This window comes from Gymnoscopelus braueri (assembly GCF_963280865.1).
Source record: "Gymnoscopelus braueri genome assembly, chromosome: 13".
NCBI classification, from domain to species: domain Eukaryota; kingdom Metazoa; phylum Chordata; class Actinopteri; order Myctophiformes; family Myctophidae; genus Gymnoscopelus; species Gymnoscopelus braueri.
The window spans coordinates 14,846,393-14,862,031 of record NC_137615.1 but is presented as its reverse complement, the minus strand read 5'-3'; the positions used below and the strand labels follow the sequence as shown (position 1 = coordinate 14,862,031).

At 39.4% G+C, this 15,639-nt stretch overlaps 1 protein-coding gene across 1 annotated transcript; it reads left to right on the top strand.

The window, feature by feature from the left end:
* Positions 1 to 1,803: 1,803 nt before the first annotated feature.
* timp2b (TIMP metallopeptidase inhibitor 2b) lies at positions 1,804 to 14,637 on the top strand. Its single transcript, XM_080447883.1, has 5 exons — positions 1,804 to 2,153; positions 11,681 to 11,781; positions 11,889 to 11,997; positions 12,241 to 12,365; positions 13,295 to 14,637. Exons 1-5 carry the CDS (start codon positions 2,024 to 2,026, stop codon positions 13,490 to 13,492), a joined length of 663 nt encoding a protein of 220 aa, XP_080304009.1. The 5' UTR covers positions 1,804 to 2,023; the 3' UTR covers positions 13,493 to 14,637.
* The last annotated feature ends 1,002 nt before the right edge of the window (positions 14,638 to 15,639 follow it).

The following is a 15,639-nucleotide window of genomic DNA, read 5'->3' as shown; positions in this document are numbered from 1 at the left end:
ACGTTTTGGGGATTTTCCTAATCTAGACACTTTTACTTGAAAGGGAAAGTTTTTACAATAGTATCTGTGGTCAGGCATAAATCAGCAAATATCCATTGCCACAACACGGGTGTTTCCTCGCCCCTCCCGTTTGTATGCGAGAGCCATGGCGAAAACTTCTGGGAACTCAGATTACAACACGGGTGACCGATCTAGGAAGGCAAAGAGGGGACATTATAGGAGAGTGAGTGTCCAATTCATTTCCGTCTTAAACATCTCCCTGGCTCTTTTTTATAAAGTCAAGTAACAGGGACCCGTGGAAAAGCAACCAAGCAAAAAAATCCTAAACTATGGAAAAGAGTGGAAATATTTACTGGAGAGCCCAACAGACCGGCAGGCAGCAAGGGGCCAAATATGATGTCAGGGAGCAAGGAGCCCACAGCAGAATAGATACAGTCCTCTCTCTTCTATCCTCTTTCATTATTCACCATCATCATCATCATCATCAACCCTGATAGTTACACACCATGTCCTCACTGTGATCTCTGCTCTGGGGCCAGAATCAACACTGCAGGGCCACAAAAACCCAAACTGCGAGTTCCTCGTTTTCCTGAGGCGGTGTTGTTGCGGTATATTGAACTTTCCTACAAAGGAGCCATCCATTTTTGTGCATGCGCAAGGGATGAGAAATGACCCAAGAATTTTGACTATAGCATAATGTTTCTTTCATTAGAGCACGAGCAGCACAGAAGGGAGGAAGGTTTGGGTAGCTTACGTTAGGGGAATCGCCACCAGATTGAATCTATTAACTTTAAGGGGATGATGTCACTTCTCTCCACTGCCCCCCCCCCCCCACACACACACACTTCTGCTTCTTGCTCCTTCCTTCTTCTTTTTTAGCATTTTCATGTGTTGCGGTGTCTTTAACAGCTAATGAAATTGTGCTTGCCTAGCATAGAAGTCTAAACACACAGGAAAGTGCTTCTTTTGTAAGTGCTTCTTTTGTAAGGCATATATGTTGAAATCACAACAATTATAATCATAGTAATAGCATATACATAGGCTATAAGCATAAAATATTATGGATATTATCACTTGAACTCCTCCACAGTCCACATGACCAGTAACAGTAAGGAACAGTTAACAATAATTAGGGTTGTTGGTTTTCTCCCACATGAAACAATCCTGACTTGGCCAACAAAACCCAAACAAAAAAGATGACAGAATTGGTTAGATTGATTATAGTGTTTGATTGATTGAATACTTTATTAGACAGAGATGTAAACAGCACGAGGTACAGTCAGACATTTGAGCTAACACAAGAAAGTCCTGGGGACTTGTTTCCATTGTGGTCCTATGTATTCAGTTCATCAACATAGCATACAAAATAACACCAAAATACAATATTGTGTACAGAGTAGAGTAGAAAGGAAAAAATAACTCTAGGCAGTAAATGCCATCACCTTTCTATGGGAGAAGTAAGTTTACCTAGGATTACTGTATCAAGAGTAAAGCAAATTATAAAAGGAAAATTACACAAAACAAGTTGGCTACAACAACAACATTCTGTCTGAGGCTACTTGTTGCAAAGGACAATAAAGCCTGTTAATTCTAAAGGTCTCTTGCTGCTTACCATAAATAATTTTTCCATAATAATTTTTCCATATAATTATGAAGTAATAGGCTAGTACACAATACACACTGATGATTAAATCATAGCTCATATTCACCTACGAGATGCTCATCTCACGACTCACTGGCTGGATCCACAACAGGGGAGGAGCTCAGGCTGCCTGCAATAAAACCAGACCGTTACCGACAGCAGAGACACAAACACACTGTGTCTGTCTGTCTGTCTGCAGTCTGTCTGGAGGAGAATGAACACATTCCTGGAGCAGTAGCAGTGACAAGTGGACCCTCTTTGATGAGAGTAGCCTAGTTTGAAACTGTGGACGGGTTTGTTCTTATTTCTTATAGATTGTAGACTGCACCTTTTTTTTTTTTTTTTTTTTTTTTAAAGTATTTTATAAATCCAAATCCAAACATGACTTGGACGGTTAGCAGTGGTTTTGTCACCCTGGCCATCCTGTTCCTCTGGAGGGTGGAAGAGATTGCAGAAGCTTGCAGCTGTTCTCCTGCTCATCCTCAACAGGCGTTCTGCAACGCAGACGTCGGTAAGTAGCTCCTGCTCAACGCATTGATTCAGCAGCATTTGACTTCAGGGACATGATTATTATGATAGTAGTGTTGTTGGCATACTCATTACTCACACTATTGATTTGATACACATCTGGGGGGGAAAGGAGTAAAAAAAATAATCATATTTTCGGATATTTAAATATAGGCCTATCCATTTGTCCTTGCTGTCCATAATTTGAAGATTGTCCTAGACAGACCAATCGATAGACTAATCAATTCAATTGACTTATCAATTAAATTGAATGAAATCTATTTAAATTGACTGAGTAATAGAATACATTTTAATTTATAGGCTATAGCAATGTATCTTTCTTGTATTTATTGTCCTATTTAAAGGCGCTGTAAGTTATTATTTTATTTATGTTTTTGTTTAAACAATACGTTTTCTTTTAAGAGGTTAAATATATATACCTGAGAGCCTAAGCACTGTTATAGTGTTTGTTCTCTCCAGCTCTTTAATAAACAGAAAATAAATCTTCAGGCGGGTCAACAATTTCATCCAATCAGGAGAGAGTATTAATTTTTTATTTTTATAGCTTCAAATTGTGTAGTGTTCCAGTCCCACTATCTGCTCGCTTCACTTCTTTGTACCTCTTTGTATGTTCACTTCCAATTTCACTTGTTTATCCTGCATCCATGAGTCCTCTCTCCTGGTTGGATGAAATTGGGATCCCAACCTGAACATTTATTTTCTCTTGATGGGGAGACCCCTACCCTGTTACTGAACAAACTGTAGTCTATATGACTACTATGGAAATATAGAGCTATTTAACTCTTATTTTTAAAAGACAACAATCACTTATATCCCCTGTAATTAGTTTAGTTGTTCAATTGTTGAGTTTACTAGTTTACTAATCATTAATTATTCATTAATTACTGCACAGTTTCATCTCTTGATCTCTGTGTCCATTCACAGTTCAATCTTTTGATCACTTTACTTTTTGGATCTTTTGTGAACCTACTGTTCACGACAGGACTATTTTGACAGAGAGTAGATCAAGTTTCTCTTTCAATTTCTCTGCCAGTTAGAGGTCTATACTGTGGCGGAAACGATGTCAGTGTTGCATGACAAAATTCCTACCATCAAGAGGACCATGCTCCTTTGCAATTCCACCAAGGATGGTTGAACACAAATTTAAGCTACTCTTTTTCCTACGCTATGTTTCCCCCATTTATATTACTGTTTACAAAACATTGCCTGTTGGTGCCTTGCAACATTGGCCTCATGTTACAGTTAACAGTGACCGGCTTGTCTAACTATTTAAATTGAGGTTTGCTGAGGATCTTTTTTCTTGGTTGTGAGCTGGCTGAGCGTGTGGTATGTTACAGTAGCTGACTTATTTAAAGGTTTCCCTTTACCATTGGATTCCATGGCTGTGGAGGTTGGAAAAAACAAAAAAAATGCAGTTTAAGTTATGCTGTAAAAGGAAAGAGAATTTCTGCAGTTCTTTCTCATTAGAGATCAGGAAAGTTATTATTTCTCAAACTTCTCTTTAGTCAGCTTTGAGAGAATATGTCAAGTTTAATGGGGTGGATTGAACCACATAACACAACACAACACAACACAGTGATTAGCATATAGATCTATTCTATTGCATAACTGTCTTCAACAGCATTTTTTATAAATATTACTTGAAGAAAAAGACCATGGCTCAAATCTTCATTGATTCAAAGGACAAATGCTCAAAGTCATTGTATGGACTTGCAATATTGTTATTGGTTGTTACAAACTGTGATTATAAAGAAAGGATGTCCACCAGTTATTTTAGTCATGCTTTGTTTATTTGACAACTGGGCAACAACTATGTGTAAAACTCACATCTTCATCATAAAATCATACCCATCAGACCCACAACACAATTTCCCTTGATCCACGGTTGAATAAATAGTTTCTAATTTAGGATTATATTACTCACAACTTGACAAGATGTGAGTTGAGGCATTGACCCATACAAACATTTGCATTGAACAGTTGTTGTTGTTTTTTATCTCTCTGCACACACATTTGCAACGCTAGATCTATAGCATTGTGACCAGGACTGTCTGTAGCTACTGTAGAAGTCAGTCTTGTAGACATGAGCCTTATTAGCAATGGATCCTGTTTGGCCCTGCACACACAGTAAAATAATCTGTTAATCTACAGTAACTGTGGAAATGGAGTGTGTACACAGTACACACACCCAGAGTTAAATTAACAAGAGCTTATTAGTATACTGACCTTGGCCTTCTCAATGAAGAGTCTTCCCAAAGGGTTTCAACAGTTAATCGACCAAATAAATGTAATTGATTATCATTTTTAGAGCCGCTATTTTCACTATTTTTGCATGACACCACTCTGCGACGAAGCAACAAAGTATGAATGATCGCTTAAGTGGTTAATCGATTCATTGAACAAAATAATGGATTGTTGCAGCGCTAGTCTCAGAGCCCATGTAGGGTCTGAGGGTACCCACTATACCCTCACATAAACCTGGACATTATCCCTCAGCACCATGGATAGGCCCATACCAACATCCACCACACCGCCAAGGCGGGTGGAATTTGCTTTCAGCAAAGCATGGCATTCAGCTCAGTTCTGGCATCAAACATGGAACCAACATCATCATGATGTTGGACACACAGGACACTGTTATAACATTAAACTCACAATAAGGAAGTTACAGAGCTTTGCAAAATAACACGCAAACAAGGAAGCTGTAGTGAAGGTCATACATCATTTGCAATATGATCAAACATACATTTACACTTGTCATTTAGAGGAAGATCAGCCTTTCTTGCACAACCCTTCTAGCACTTTCTCAAAAAGGTTCCTCAAACTTTTAGCTGACGCACACTTTAATGGCTATTGCTCTAAGCGCCACCCTGTGGCCCTGGGCTTTTGCTCAACCTAGCTTGTGAAACAAACAAATTAGATTTGTCACATAGAATGCTCTGGACTGTACACAAATCTTTGTGTGATAATGACCAGATAGAAGCATCTGTATAAGAAACATATTACCAGAACATGCAGCTTTCATTAAAAAACAAACAAAATAAACTGAGTTTTTCAAACACATGCCTTGAGGAAACCTCTTCAGCTTAATATCAGACAGCTTACTTATAATATAAAATGTCTGGTCCCTAATTGACAGGCAGGAAACAAGCCACTTACCTACAACCAATTCATCCTCAAGGACTTCAGCTTACTGAGTAGTAGCACATGATTGTGTCAGAAGATATTATACGAGACATTGTACATTATTCAAGTATAAGTAATACTGCAGACTTAGAAAAGTCTACTCAAGTTATAGTTATAAGTACTGTATAACTATTTAACTACTTAGGGAAACAGCATGAACTGTACCATATCAAGGTTCAAGGCTTTCACCATGTTACAATGAGCATCCAGGTGAAATACCACATAGAATTGTAGGTTCCAGTCCTACATTGTCCACGAGCAATGATATAATGTTCATGGGCGACCCTCTCATCAATTCAAAAAGGTAGAGCCTGCACACAAAAGCAGGTAAAAGGTACTTCTTTATTAGCTGACGTTTCGAGGACATGACCTGAAGAAGATCCACAGCGGATATAAACGTTGTCAGCTAATAAAGAAGTACCTTTTATCTGCTTTGGTGTGCGGGCTCTACCTTTTTGAACTGAAGCCTCTTTATCCCAGCACCCACCAGTCGATGTGGTTTACCTTGAAGTTCCCTTTCAACCTTCTCATCAAGACAGAACACTTTATCATGAGAAAGGATGGAACAGAAGCAAAACATGTCTTTCCTCATAAATTTAAATCACTTCCATACGCAGTAAAAAAATCCTGAAGGTTAATTTAACAGCAGAGTTAAATTGGCATGCAGTATTTTGGCAGTGTATGAGTTTAGCTTGAGGCAGAGTAATGCTGCTGGCCACATATTTATTGGTAATTATATTTGCCCTTTGCTTTGTAATGCTTTGCTGGAGTGATTTGTGTGTGTATGTAGCTACCTGTGCGGCTCTGGAAAGAAAAGAGTGCAAATCATTTCGGAACTTGAAAGGTGGCTGATGCTAGCCTGATTTCCGCTGGAGGGACAGCCTTGCAAGCTGTGTAAACAGAGGAGACATTTAAACCAGTGCGCCCTTCTTTTTGTGGTCCAAATTGTATGTAGGCCAGCTCTCAGCACAGCTTCTCAGTGCAGCTCAACACTGATATCCATCTGTTGCGTCTATGGCCCAAAATTGCTATATGGTTACCATACATGATATCCATTGTATTAGTTTTTATACAGCACAACTGATCTACTTTGCAAATAATAGACCAGGTTAATATAAAAATCATCCAATCATCAACTAATAGGAATGCGTAGGACACATGATTATAGAGTTAAAAGGTAAACAGACTGCCTTTTATATCACTTTTCTTGTCTCAGGGATGCGCGATATATTGGTCATCATATGGGTATCAGCTGATAATTACTTACAATTACAAAATAATCTTAATGTGGCCTGGGCCGTAGCGTGACGGTCCAGGCACCGTAGGCTGCAATGCCAGCCTGACAGCGTGTCGCAGGTTCGATTCCCGTTCTCGACGACCTTTGCTGCGTGTCACCCCCCCCATCTCTCTCCCCATTTCCTGTCAGCCTACTTTCCCTATTCCTCCCATAAAGACATTAAAAAAGCCTTCAAAAACAAAAAATCATCAAAATGATTCCTGATATGTCTTGCAGATGCAGTAATTACATGCAAACCATGTTGATGCATATTATGTGGATAAACAGCTTATGTTATCTTATCTACACAGCAGACAGTCTGCGAATTATTTTAAAGTCTCTGAAAGTGAAAACAAATTTGCCATTTGCAATAACTGTTCAGCTTTAGTCAAGTGAGGAGGGAGCAAGACACAATCGTTTAATATGACATCCTGAAACATGCATAACGTGCTCCTCCCTGAATCTGTGTTGCAGAGGCACAGAAAAGTGCTATATTTGGATCATTTTTTTGCATTCATTGTTGCTAATTCATCAAAGACAACACGAGGGGTGAAGGGTTTAAAAGAAAAAGATTGAAGATGGTCCATTTGGCACATGTCACTGCTGGAATTCCCAAGGGGCGCCTGCATAGGTTGTTTCAAAAGAATTCCCTACACATCCTCAAAGTGTCTGTTAAAAGCCAGGCAAATCTCAGCTTGATCTCCAAGCACCAGGTTATCATATTTGATGTGTGTAGGCAGAGAATTTGTAGATCTGTTTTCGATTGCTTTCCTAAAACTGTCTGGGTTAGAATAGGAGCTATAGTGATAAGATCTAGAAAGTATTTTGACTTGGCTTTTCTTACTGCCGTGGTGCATACATTTCTAATTTGTTAGAAGGACAACCAGTGTGCGGGATCTCCTGAGCGTCTGGCACGAGACCAAGCACTATACCTTTGTTTAAATAAGGCTGATAGCTCCTGGGAGAACCAAGGTGTTGATCTATCTTTGACTCCAATGTCTTTCTATTGAACGGTGCAGTCATTAGGTGTGTTAAAATAACTGTCCCTGTCCCCCATCCGGATGAAAACGCCTATGGTGGGGCATACATGTGCGCGTATACACGAGCATGCGTGCATTATCATGCACGTGCATGAATGTGTACATATACGTTTAAGGGTCACGGTTTGGGTGAAAAATATGGTCACCAGTGTTGGAACTAACACGTTACTGTAACGCAACACCTTTTTTCCATAACTAGTAGTGTGACTGAATCTTTCCAATTCAATAATGCTATTAAGTTACTGAAATTTTACAGCAAACAGTATGGGACATACTGTATGAAGATTTGTCACATTCGTGGGTCTAAGTGAAATACAGTATGCGATTCAAATTTGGGGTCGTTCAGACGATGCTTTCATGATTTGTGGCATTTGTATTTGTTTTATTGCATGACAGGGGAACAGTATTGATCACTCAGTAAACAACAATCCTGGGCTGATAATATCTATAGAGGGGCTGAATAGGGATCATAATGAATTTCACAATTACTCACGTTTGTTCTCTGACTGACCACTGTGTGGCTTTGGGGGAGGGGGGGGGGGGGCGGATGAGTGACTCTGCGGGACTTTATGCCCAAAGGCCCTGTAATTACATGACAAGCATATTGTTGCTGCCGGGCGGAAACCTTGTATGTCCAAAACCTTTCAGGAAATAGAAAAAAGAACAAACAGATCTAATGTAATTATTTGATCACAACACTCTTGTTAATGCTTTTCATTGGTTAGATATTTATAAAACACAAAGACAGACGTAACCACTTTTGGATAAAGTATAAAATAGGGTATTACATCAAATAAAATACAATATGGAGTTACAAGGTTTCTCCCTGACAGTGACGATTTGCAACATTTGTTTATTGTTTGTGAAAAACTGGAGAAATAGCCAGTACTATCCGGCTCCATAGCTCTAAGTGTTTGTCATTGTCTTTGGGAAAACTTTCCCACAGTAAAGATTGCCATTTCCGGCAAGAACTGTGTGTGTCTTGGCTCCTAAGTAATGGTCACGTCCAATCTTCAGTTGATCAAGGAACAGACACACACAAACACACATCATACTATGATGATTAACCTGACTCCTTAATGTCACCTCTATCTTGCTAGTTGAACAAGCACGGCAAATTGTTTCCGTGCAATCCGTGGCATCATGGGGTGGGAACGTTCTAGATGAGTCATTAGTGGTCTCTATAGGTTACCAAGAGAACACAGGAATAGGAAAAATGGCTGAGAGTCCATTGCTTTACTTTTTAACCCATGTTACTTTACAGAGTTTCACTAAATGCCGAAAGAAATTCCTTAAGTCACTGATTTTCTCCACTGCAATTACAATGAGGCAATTACAATGTGGTCTTTATCTCTCTACCGTGTTATTTTATCTTGTGTTGAGTAATTGTCCAAGTCCAAGTGCTGGCAATCTACAGTATCAGACTTGACAACATTAAACCGAGACACTGTTAAGGTTGACCATCATAGTCTCTACAGCCATAGAACAAAACTGGTTTGTTGTCCAATTTGAACCACTTTAAAGCTGGTGTCAATATTTTAGTCATGCCATTATTGGTGAATATTAAAAAGAAATGTCAAACGGGAATAGCAGATCTACAAGCTTACACGTCGTGTTGTGAGCTTGTTGATCTGTTATTCCTCGCACGACAAAGTAGCTATAGGGCTTACAGTAAGTGGTTAAGGTCTAAATTAGAAGATAATCTCTCATCTTTCTGTATCTGCGGTTGATTTTCAAATAAAAAAATATTTATCATTTTAATTTTGAATTGTCAATCAACTCTGAGAGAATTAATGATTTTATCATTGGTCATTTGGAAGTAGCTACTTTAACGAGACTAGATGCTGCTGGTTCATACATGATGCCGCAGAAGATAGCTTTGTCCAAATCCTTGCAGGGGTAAATATAGTTCTTTTTACCTGACCTACTTTGGAACAGTGGAACTATGAGGAGTGTGTGTGTGATTCTGCACACTCTGTGAAAGGGGATTACCACTAATGTTCCCCGTAACTAGAGGAGTTTTTGAGTAAAAGAGTTTTTCCTTACTTCATTCTTCCTGGAACAACACAACACTACAGCACTGAGTACCCCCCTTTGTCTGTGCTTACAGTGCCTTGATTGTTTTGAAGGATCACTTTAGTGAAATTTGTGACCCAAAGTGCATCTTTGGCATTGTGGGTGTGTGGCTTATCTATTTCTGCTCATGTACTGTATGTGCATTTGTGTGTGTGTGTGTGTGTGTGTGTGTGTGTGTGTGTGTGTGTGTGTGTGTGTGTGTGTGTGTGTGTGTGTGTGTGTGTGTGTGTGTGTGTGTGTGTGTGTGTGTGTGTGTGTGTGTGTGTGTGTGTGTGTGTGCGTGCGCGTGTGCAAAATCACCGTGTTTGTACAGTTTGTAGATCAGTGTCAGTATCTGCTGACTGAAAGCAACTCGCATGCAGAAAAGCATGCAGCCAAAACAAGGAGTTTTGCACTTTCTTTTTCCTGGCTATAAACTACAGTAAATCCTACTACTCTCTCTCTCTCTCTCTCTCTCTCTCTCTCTCTCTCTCTCTCTCTCTCTCTCTCTCTCTCTCTCTCTCTCTCTCTCTCTCTCTCTCTCTCTTCTCTCTACACTGTCTGCCCTCTCGTTCTCTCCCCAACCTATATGTTTGTTCTAACTTCATCACATTCCTCTATGTGGGTCCATCCTTTTGACTGTATATGGGACGTGTTGCGGTTCATTCCACACCTGCAGCGTGATTATGCTATTCCTGTCCCTCCTAACCTCTGTTTCCCTGCCTGTAGGCTACAAACACCCTCCATGATCACTCCCGTTGTTTATACACACACTTCTCTTTCTTTCTTCTTCCCTGTTTTCCTCCTGCCAACCGTTGACTCTTTATAGCCTTAAAAGGAAATGTTCCCCAAGTATCTATTGTAATCAAATTAGAGCACATGTGGTTCACAGCCTCATACTTGGGTCAAATAAAAACCCTGAAAGGATCTTATTTGGTAAGGCTAGGGCTGGTCTGAGGATGTCAGCAGCTGCCACCTAAACTGCGAGCCGACATCTGGTAAACGTTAGTCCTCCTGTCGCTTCTCTCCATCCTTTGCTAAAAGCTGAGCGTGATGTGGTTGAACGTATTTCATGCATAGTAAGATAGTAATAACACTCAGGCAGTGACAATTTTCAATTACAACAGATTAATTTGATGAAGTCCTGCTTATCCAGCAATCAGAATTGAGGAATTCAAATGTGTTGCCAAATGTAAAAGCTCTGCCTTACAATCAGTATTATGTTTGTGTTTGAAATATTATATTACACAGATAGTACTACTGTAAATGGAACAGGTACATGGGGTATTAAATGGGTGATCTTTTATATTGAATTAAGAGTAGCCTATTTAGCCCTGCTGTTGCTCAAAAGCTCACTCGCTTGGCTACGATTCGATTTTTCCATTTAGATTTGTTTTCATTTCTGAACCTCGTGGTATCTTCAATCTGAAGCTGAGGATGCAAGAGTGAAGGGCAGGCATGAAGACGACAGAGAGAGAGAGAGAGAGAGAGAGAGAGAGAGAGAGAGAGAGGGGTCTATTTGCATGTCAGCACCTCTGCGCAGACAGAAAGGCAGGTCGGTCGTCGACTCGGCAGGGGCTGGGGGCAGTTTAGTTCAGCTTTTCAAAGATTGCTGACTGGCTTCCGCCTGTGTCGGTTCAGGAGCCTGGGAGCAAAGCGGCACACATTCCACTCTCTGACTGCAGCTGATGAAACACTCATGGCTCCTAGTCTTCCCAGCAGATGGTAACAGCAAACTCTTCATATCCAAGCCAACGGCTGCGAATACATTGACCATTTTCACGAGCTCTGAGTTAAAAGAACACTCCAGATTAATACTGTGTGGCGCGCCAAATCTGCGCGGAGCAGTGATCAGATACAGACAGACCATGAATCCACTATAGTGGAAGCGACTGGAGATTCTAAAATGTGTTGCTGAAATAAATCATTCACTTTTTCTTTTCTTCTTTACAGTGATCAGGGCAAGGGTAGTCGGAAGGCAAGAGGTTGATGCCGGAAACGACGTCTATGGCCATCCAGTCAAACGCATCAAGTATGACATCAAGCAGATCAAGGTAAATCACGCTATTGAAATAACTTGCATCTCATGGCTGGGTGAGGTTCAACACCATGACGAACTGTTTGTTTTAATGGGTGTTATTCTCTTTGTGTAAACTGACAGATGTTCAAGGGTCCTCAGCAGGATGTTGATGCTATCTACACCGCACCCTCCTCTGCAGTGTGTGGCGTGAGTCTGGAGACCAATGGCAAGAAGGAATATCTTTTCACAGGTACAGCTGAGACCGCATTACAATGTGTATACTCATCACTATTGAGCCTCGATAATCAAATGTTCATACGATGGCAAGGGTTTTTTCTTTATCCTTGATACCAATTACCAAGCATTGTGAGTTGTATTTCATTGCTTCTGCTATACTATTCCCACGCTGAAATGTTGGTCAACTACTACAGTAAATGTCATTTTGTTATTCTGCATATTTATATGTTGACCCATTATATTCTAACATCTACAGGCAAACTGGAGAGAGATGGGACCATGCACGTCACACTATGTGATTTCATCGAGTCCTGGGAAGTCATGAGCGCTACCCAGAAGAAGAGTCTGATTCAACGCTACGAGATGGGCTGTGCCTGCAAGGTAGAACGGATTACATCTCTAAGTGGAAGGGGGGTCAGAATGTAGCCATAGAACAACACAGTAATATTACACAGTAGTTGAGACTAGAGCTGTACGTAGTCGACTGATAGTGATCAGAATCAATCGACTAATTGATTAGTTGAATGAACCACTCTCTACACTACAGTATATACTTTGTGGTACGCCAAATTGTGAGAATAGCCGATCTACACGCAAGCTTGTATAGAGCTTTTCATATACATAGGAATTAACCTTCTGATTTCACAATGGCTACTGACTATTGGCCTTTAGACTTGTAGAATTAAAGAGTTATATCTAGAGTTCAACATAGCTTTAGCAAGAAATCATTCATTCAGCATGGGGAAAGAAAGCATTAAAAAATGTCTTGGTCAACTACAAGCAATATCCAACCGATTTATTGATTATTTGACAATGAGGGGACAAACAATACATTTTTTTCCTTTTTTTTTCTAGTTCAACTTTATCATATAGTGCCGAATCACAAGTTTACATATAGAGCACTGACCTGATGTTGTCTCTCAACCTGAACAAGCTTTTTTTTGCGACGGTGCTAAAGAAAAATTCCCCTTTAACGGGAAAACCCCTCAGGCAGAACCAGGCCCTACGGTGGGCGGCCATCTGTCTTGACCGTGTCTGGGTGAAAGAAAGAGAGAGAGAGAGGAGGGAGAGAGAGATACAAGCAACAGCAACAGCAACAGCAATAGATGCGATGAACTCTTAGCTTGTAGATCTGCTATTTTCACTCTTTGTGAAGTATAAAATTAATTGATGTATAAAAAGTAAAAAAATATATTTAAAAGAAACACGCTTCTTGATTATTCGATTAATAGACAAAGTAAAGACAATAATCAATTGTTGCAGGCAGCCCTAGTTCACTCACTAATTTTGATCTCTTCCACAATCCTTAGATCACCCGTTGCACCTCCATCCCATGTATGATCAACTCCCCAGAGGAGTGTCTGTGGACAGACTGGGTGATCGAGAAGAGCATCAGTGGACCCCAGGCCAAACACTTTGCTTGTATTAAGAGGAGTGACGGCTCGTGTGCTTGGTACAGAGGGTCGTCACCGCCCAAAAAGGAGTTCATGGATATCGAGGACCCTTAACTTCACCGACCATCACTGTTGTTCAATGTTACTGAGGATGTCTGCGATAAAAAAAATATGCTAACCTATACATTCCCAAAATTTCAATTCATCAAACAGTCAAAACTATTTTTTTGTGTAATATCAGACCCAGGGTTGCATTCATCAAGGAAATTGTAATAATATATAAAAGCACTTACTAGTCACCAATTGTTCAAGATTTAAAAAAAAGAGTACTCATAATTTGTTTTATTCACATTTTTCATAATTTCAGGCAAAAAAAAAGGGAGGTCCAGTTTCAATCACTCTATAACTATGCTGGTAAGCTGTATCTGCCTGTTCATAAATAGACATTGTACAGCTGGCATCTTGATGTAGATTATTTTGTGACAGCGGTGCTATCACACAAAAAAAAAAAACGAGTACCACTAATTTTTGTCCTAGCTGCTTCGATTATTATTAGTAAATCTACTTTATTTCTTGAACTCACAGGTCAATTTTGTTTTATGTTTTTCTTTTTTTCCCCATCTAAATGAATTGCAAATCCGACTGTTTGGAGTAAGTGTCATGTCAATGACCACAATTCATGTGCCAGCCTGTGTACACTATTGATGCTTTTGTCATAGTTGTATGTTTTCTTAAAAAACAAATATAAAATAAACATTTTAATAGATGTAGAATGCACTTTGAACACAGTTGCTGCAGCATTCATATTTTCTATAAGGATAATTGTCTGAAAACAAGGGGATTGAATCCTCTATTTTGATGTTTGTTTGTTTTTTTGTATTACAGCTCTGACACAAGTATAATTTTTGCTTTTCTTTTTGTGATGCCTCGGTTTAAGAGTATATTTTATTTAAGGAGGTTGGATGACTTCATATCATTAAAAAAAAGAAAAGAAAATGAAGCATCTTCTTGAAGAATCATGAAAATGACCATGAAATGACAGTTTGAGGATGATTTCATGTAAAGATCATCTCAAGTTTACAGATATGTGAAAAGATTCTTCTGTAAGCCTATACCTGTTGATCATAAACTATCATAAAGTAGAATGGTCTTGTGCTGGTTTCACATGAGACTTTGTTGAGAGAAGGCAACATTTTGCATGCATGAATAACTGAAACAATACTGTACAATTGACAAATACAATAAACAAAACAACAGAATTCCTTTTGGTTTGATTTTTTTCCAACCCCAATGTAAATAAGAAAACAGAAAGCAAAATTGATCATTACAGTAATCTAGTGCCCTCTGCTGGCAATGGCAAGCTATAGCAGAGCCATCCCTGTATAATCATATAATACCATAACTTGTTATGACATAATAAACATGTTTATGGTAATAATTACAGTATTCTATGATTTGAGGTTGTCTTGGTTTATAGTCACAAGCTGTTTGCAAAACGAGATTCTTTTTTAGTGACATAACAATCCATCGTTAATACATTCTTTCTTTGAAGGTGCTTTGATTATCAAAGTGGTTGGTTGATTCGCGTGTAGAACGTCATAGAAAGGTCGAGGTCGAGATAGTATAGATAGAGTTACATAAATAGTTAATTACATAAAGAAGCATATTCAGAATTAGATCCTCCGATGGACTGAAAATTGTGTGAAAAGTGGGAGGTCACCAACTTCAGTAAAACAATAAAGTAAAAGATGTCGCTACTCATTAAAATAAAGGCTGTTTTGTGTTGTTGGTGGACTATTCTCCACGGTGGGAAACGTCTCAGGACCCCACCTTTTCTGTATAATACACTTTTTGGGCAGAAAATAAAATTTGTCCGCCAGACCAAAATTATTTAATTTACTCACCTGCGCCCTCTACAGATCTGATCAATGGTAATTTATATTAACCAGATTTGTAGAGGGCGCAGGTGAGTAATTTAAATAATTTACGTCTGGTGGACATATTGAATTTTCTGCCCAAAAAGTGTATTATACAGAGAAGGTGGGGTCCTGAGACGTTTCCCACCGTGGAGAATAGTCATTCAACAATACAAAAACAGCCTTTATTTCGATGAGTAGCAACATCGTTTCCTTTATTTCTACTAAAGTTGGAGACCTCGCACGGTAGTGGAATTTTCAGTCCATGGGAGGAGCCCCGCTTAAAGAGAACTCGCTAACGCTCTGGACTAGAGCTAATACGACCCATGGTCATGGCCATGGCAG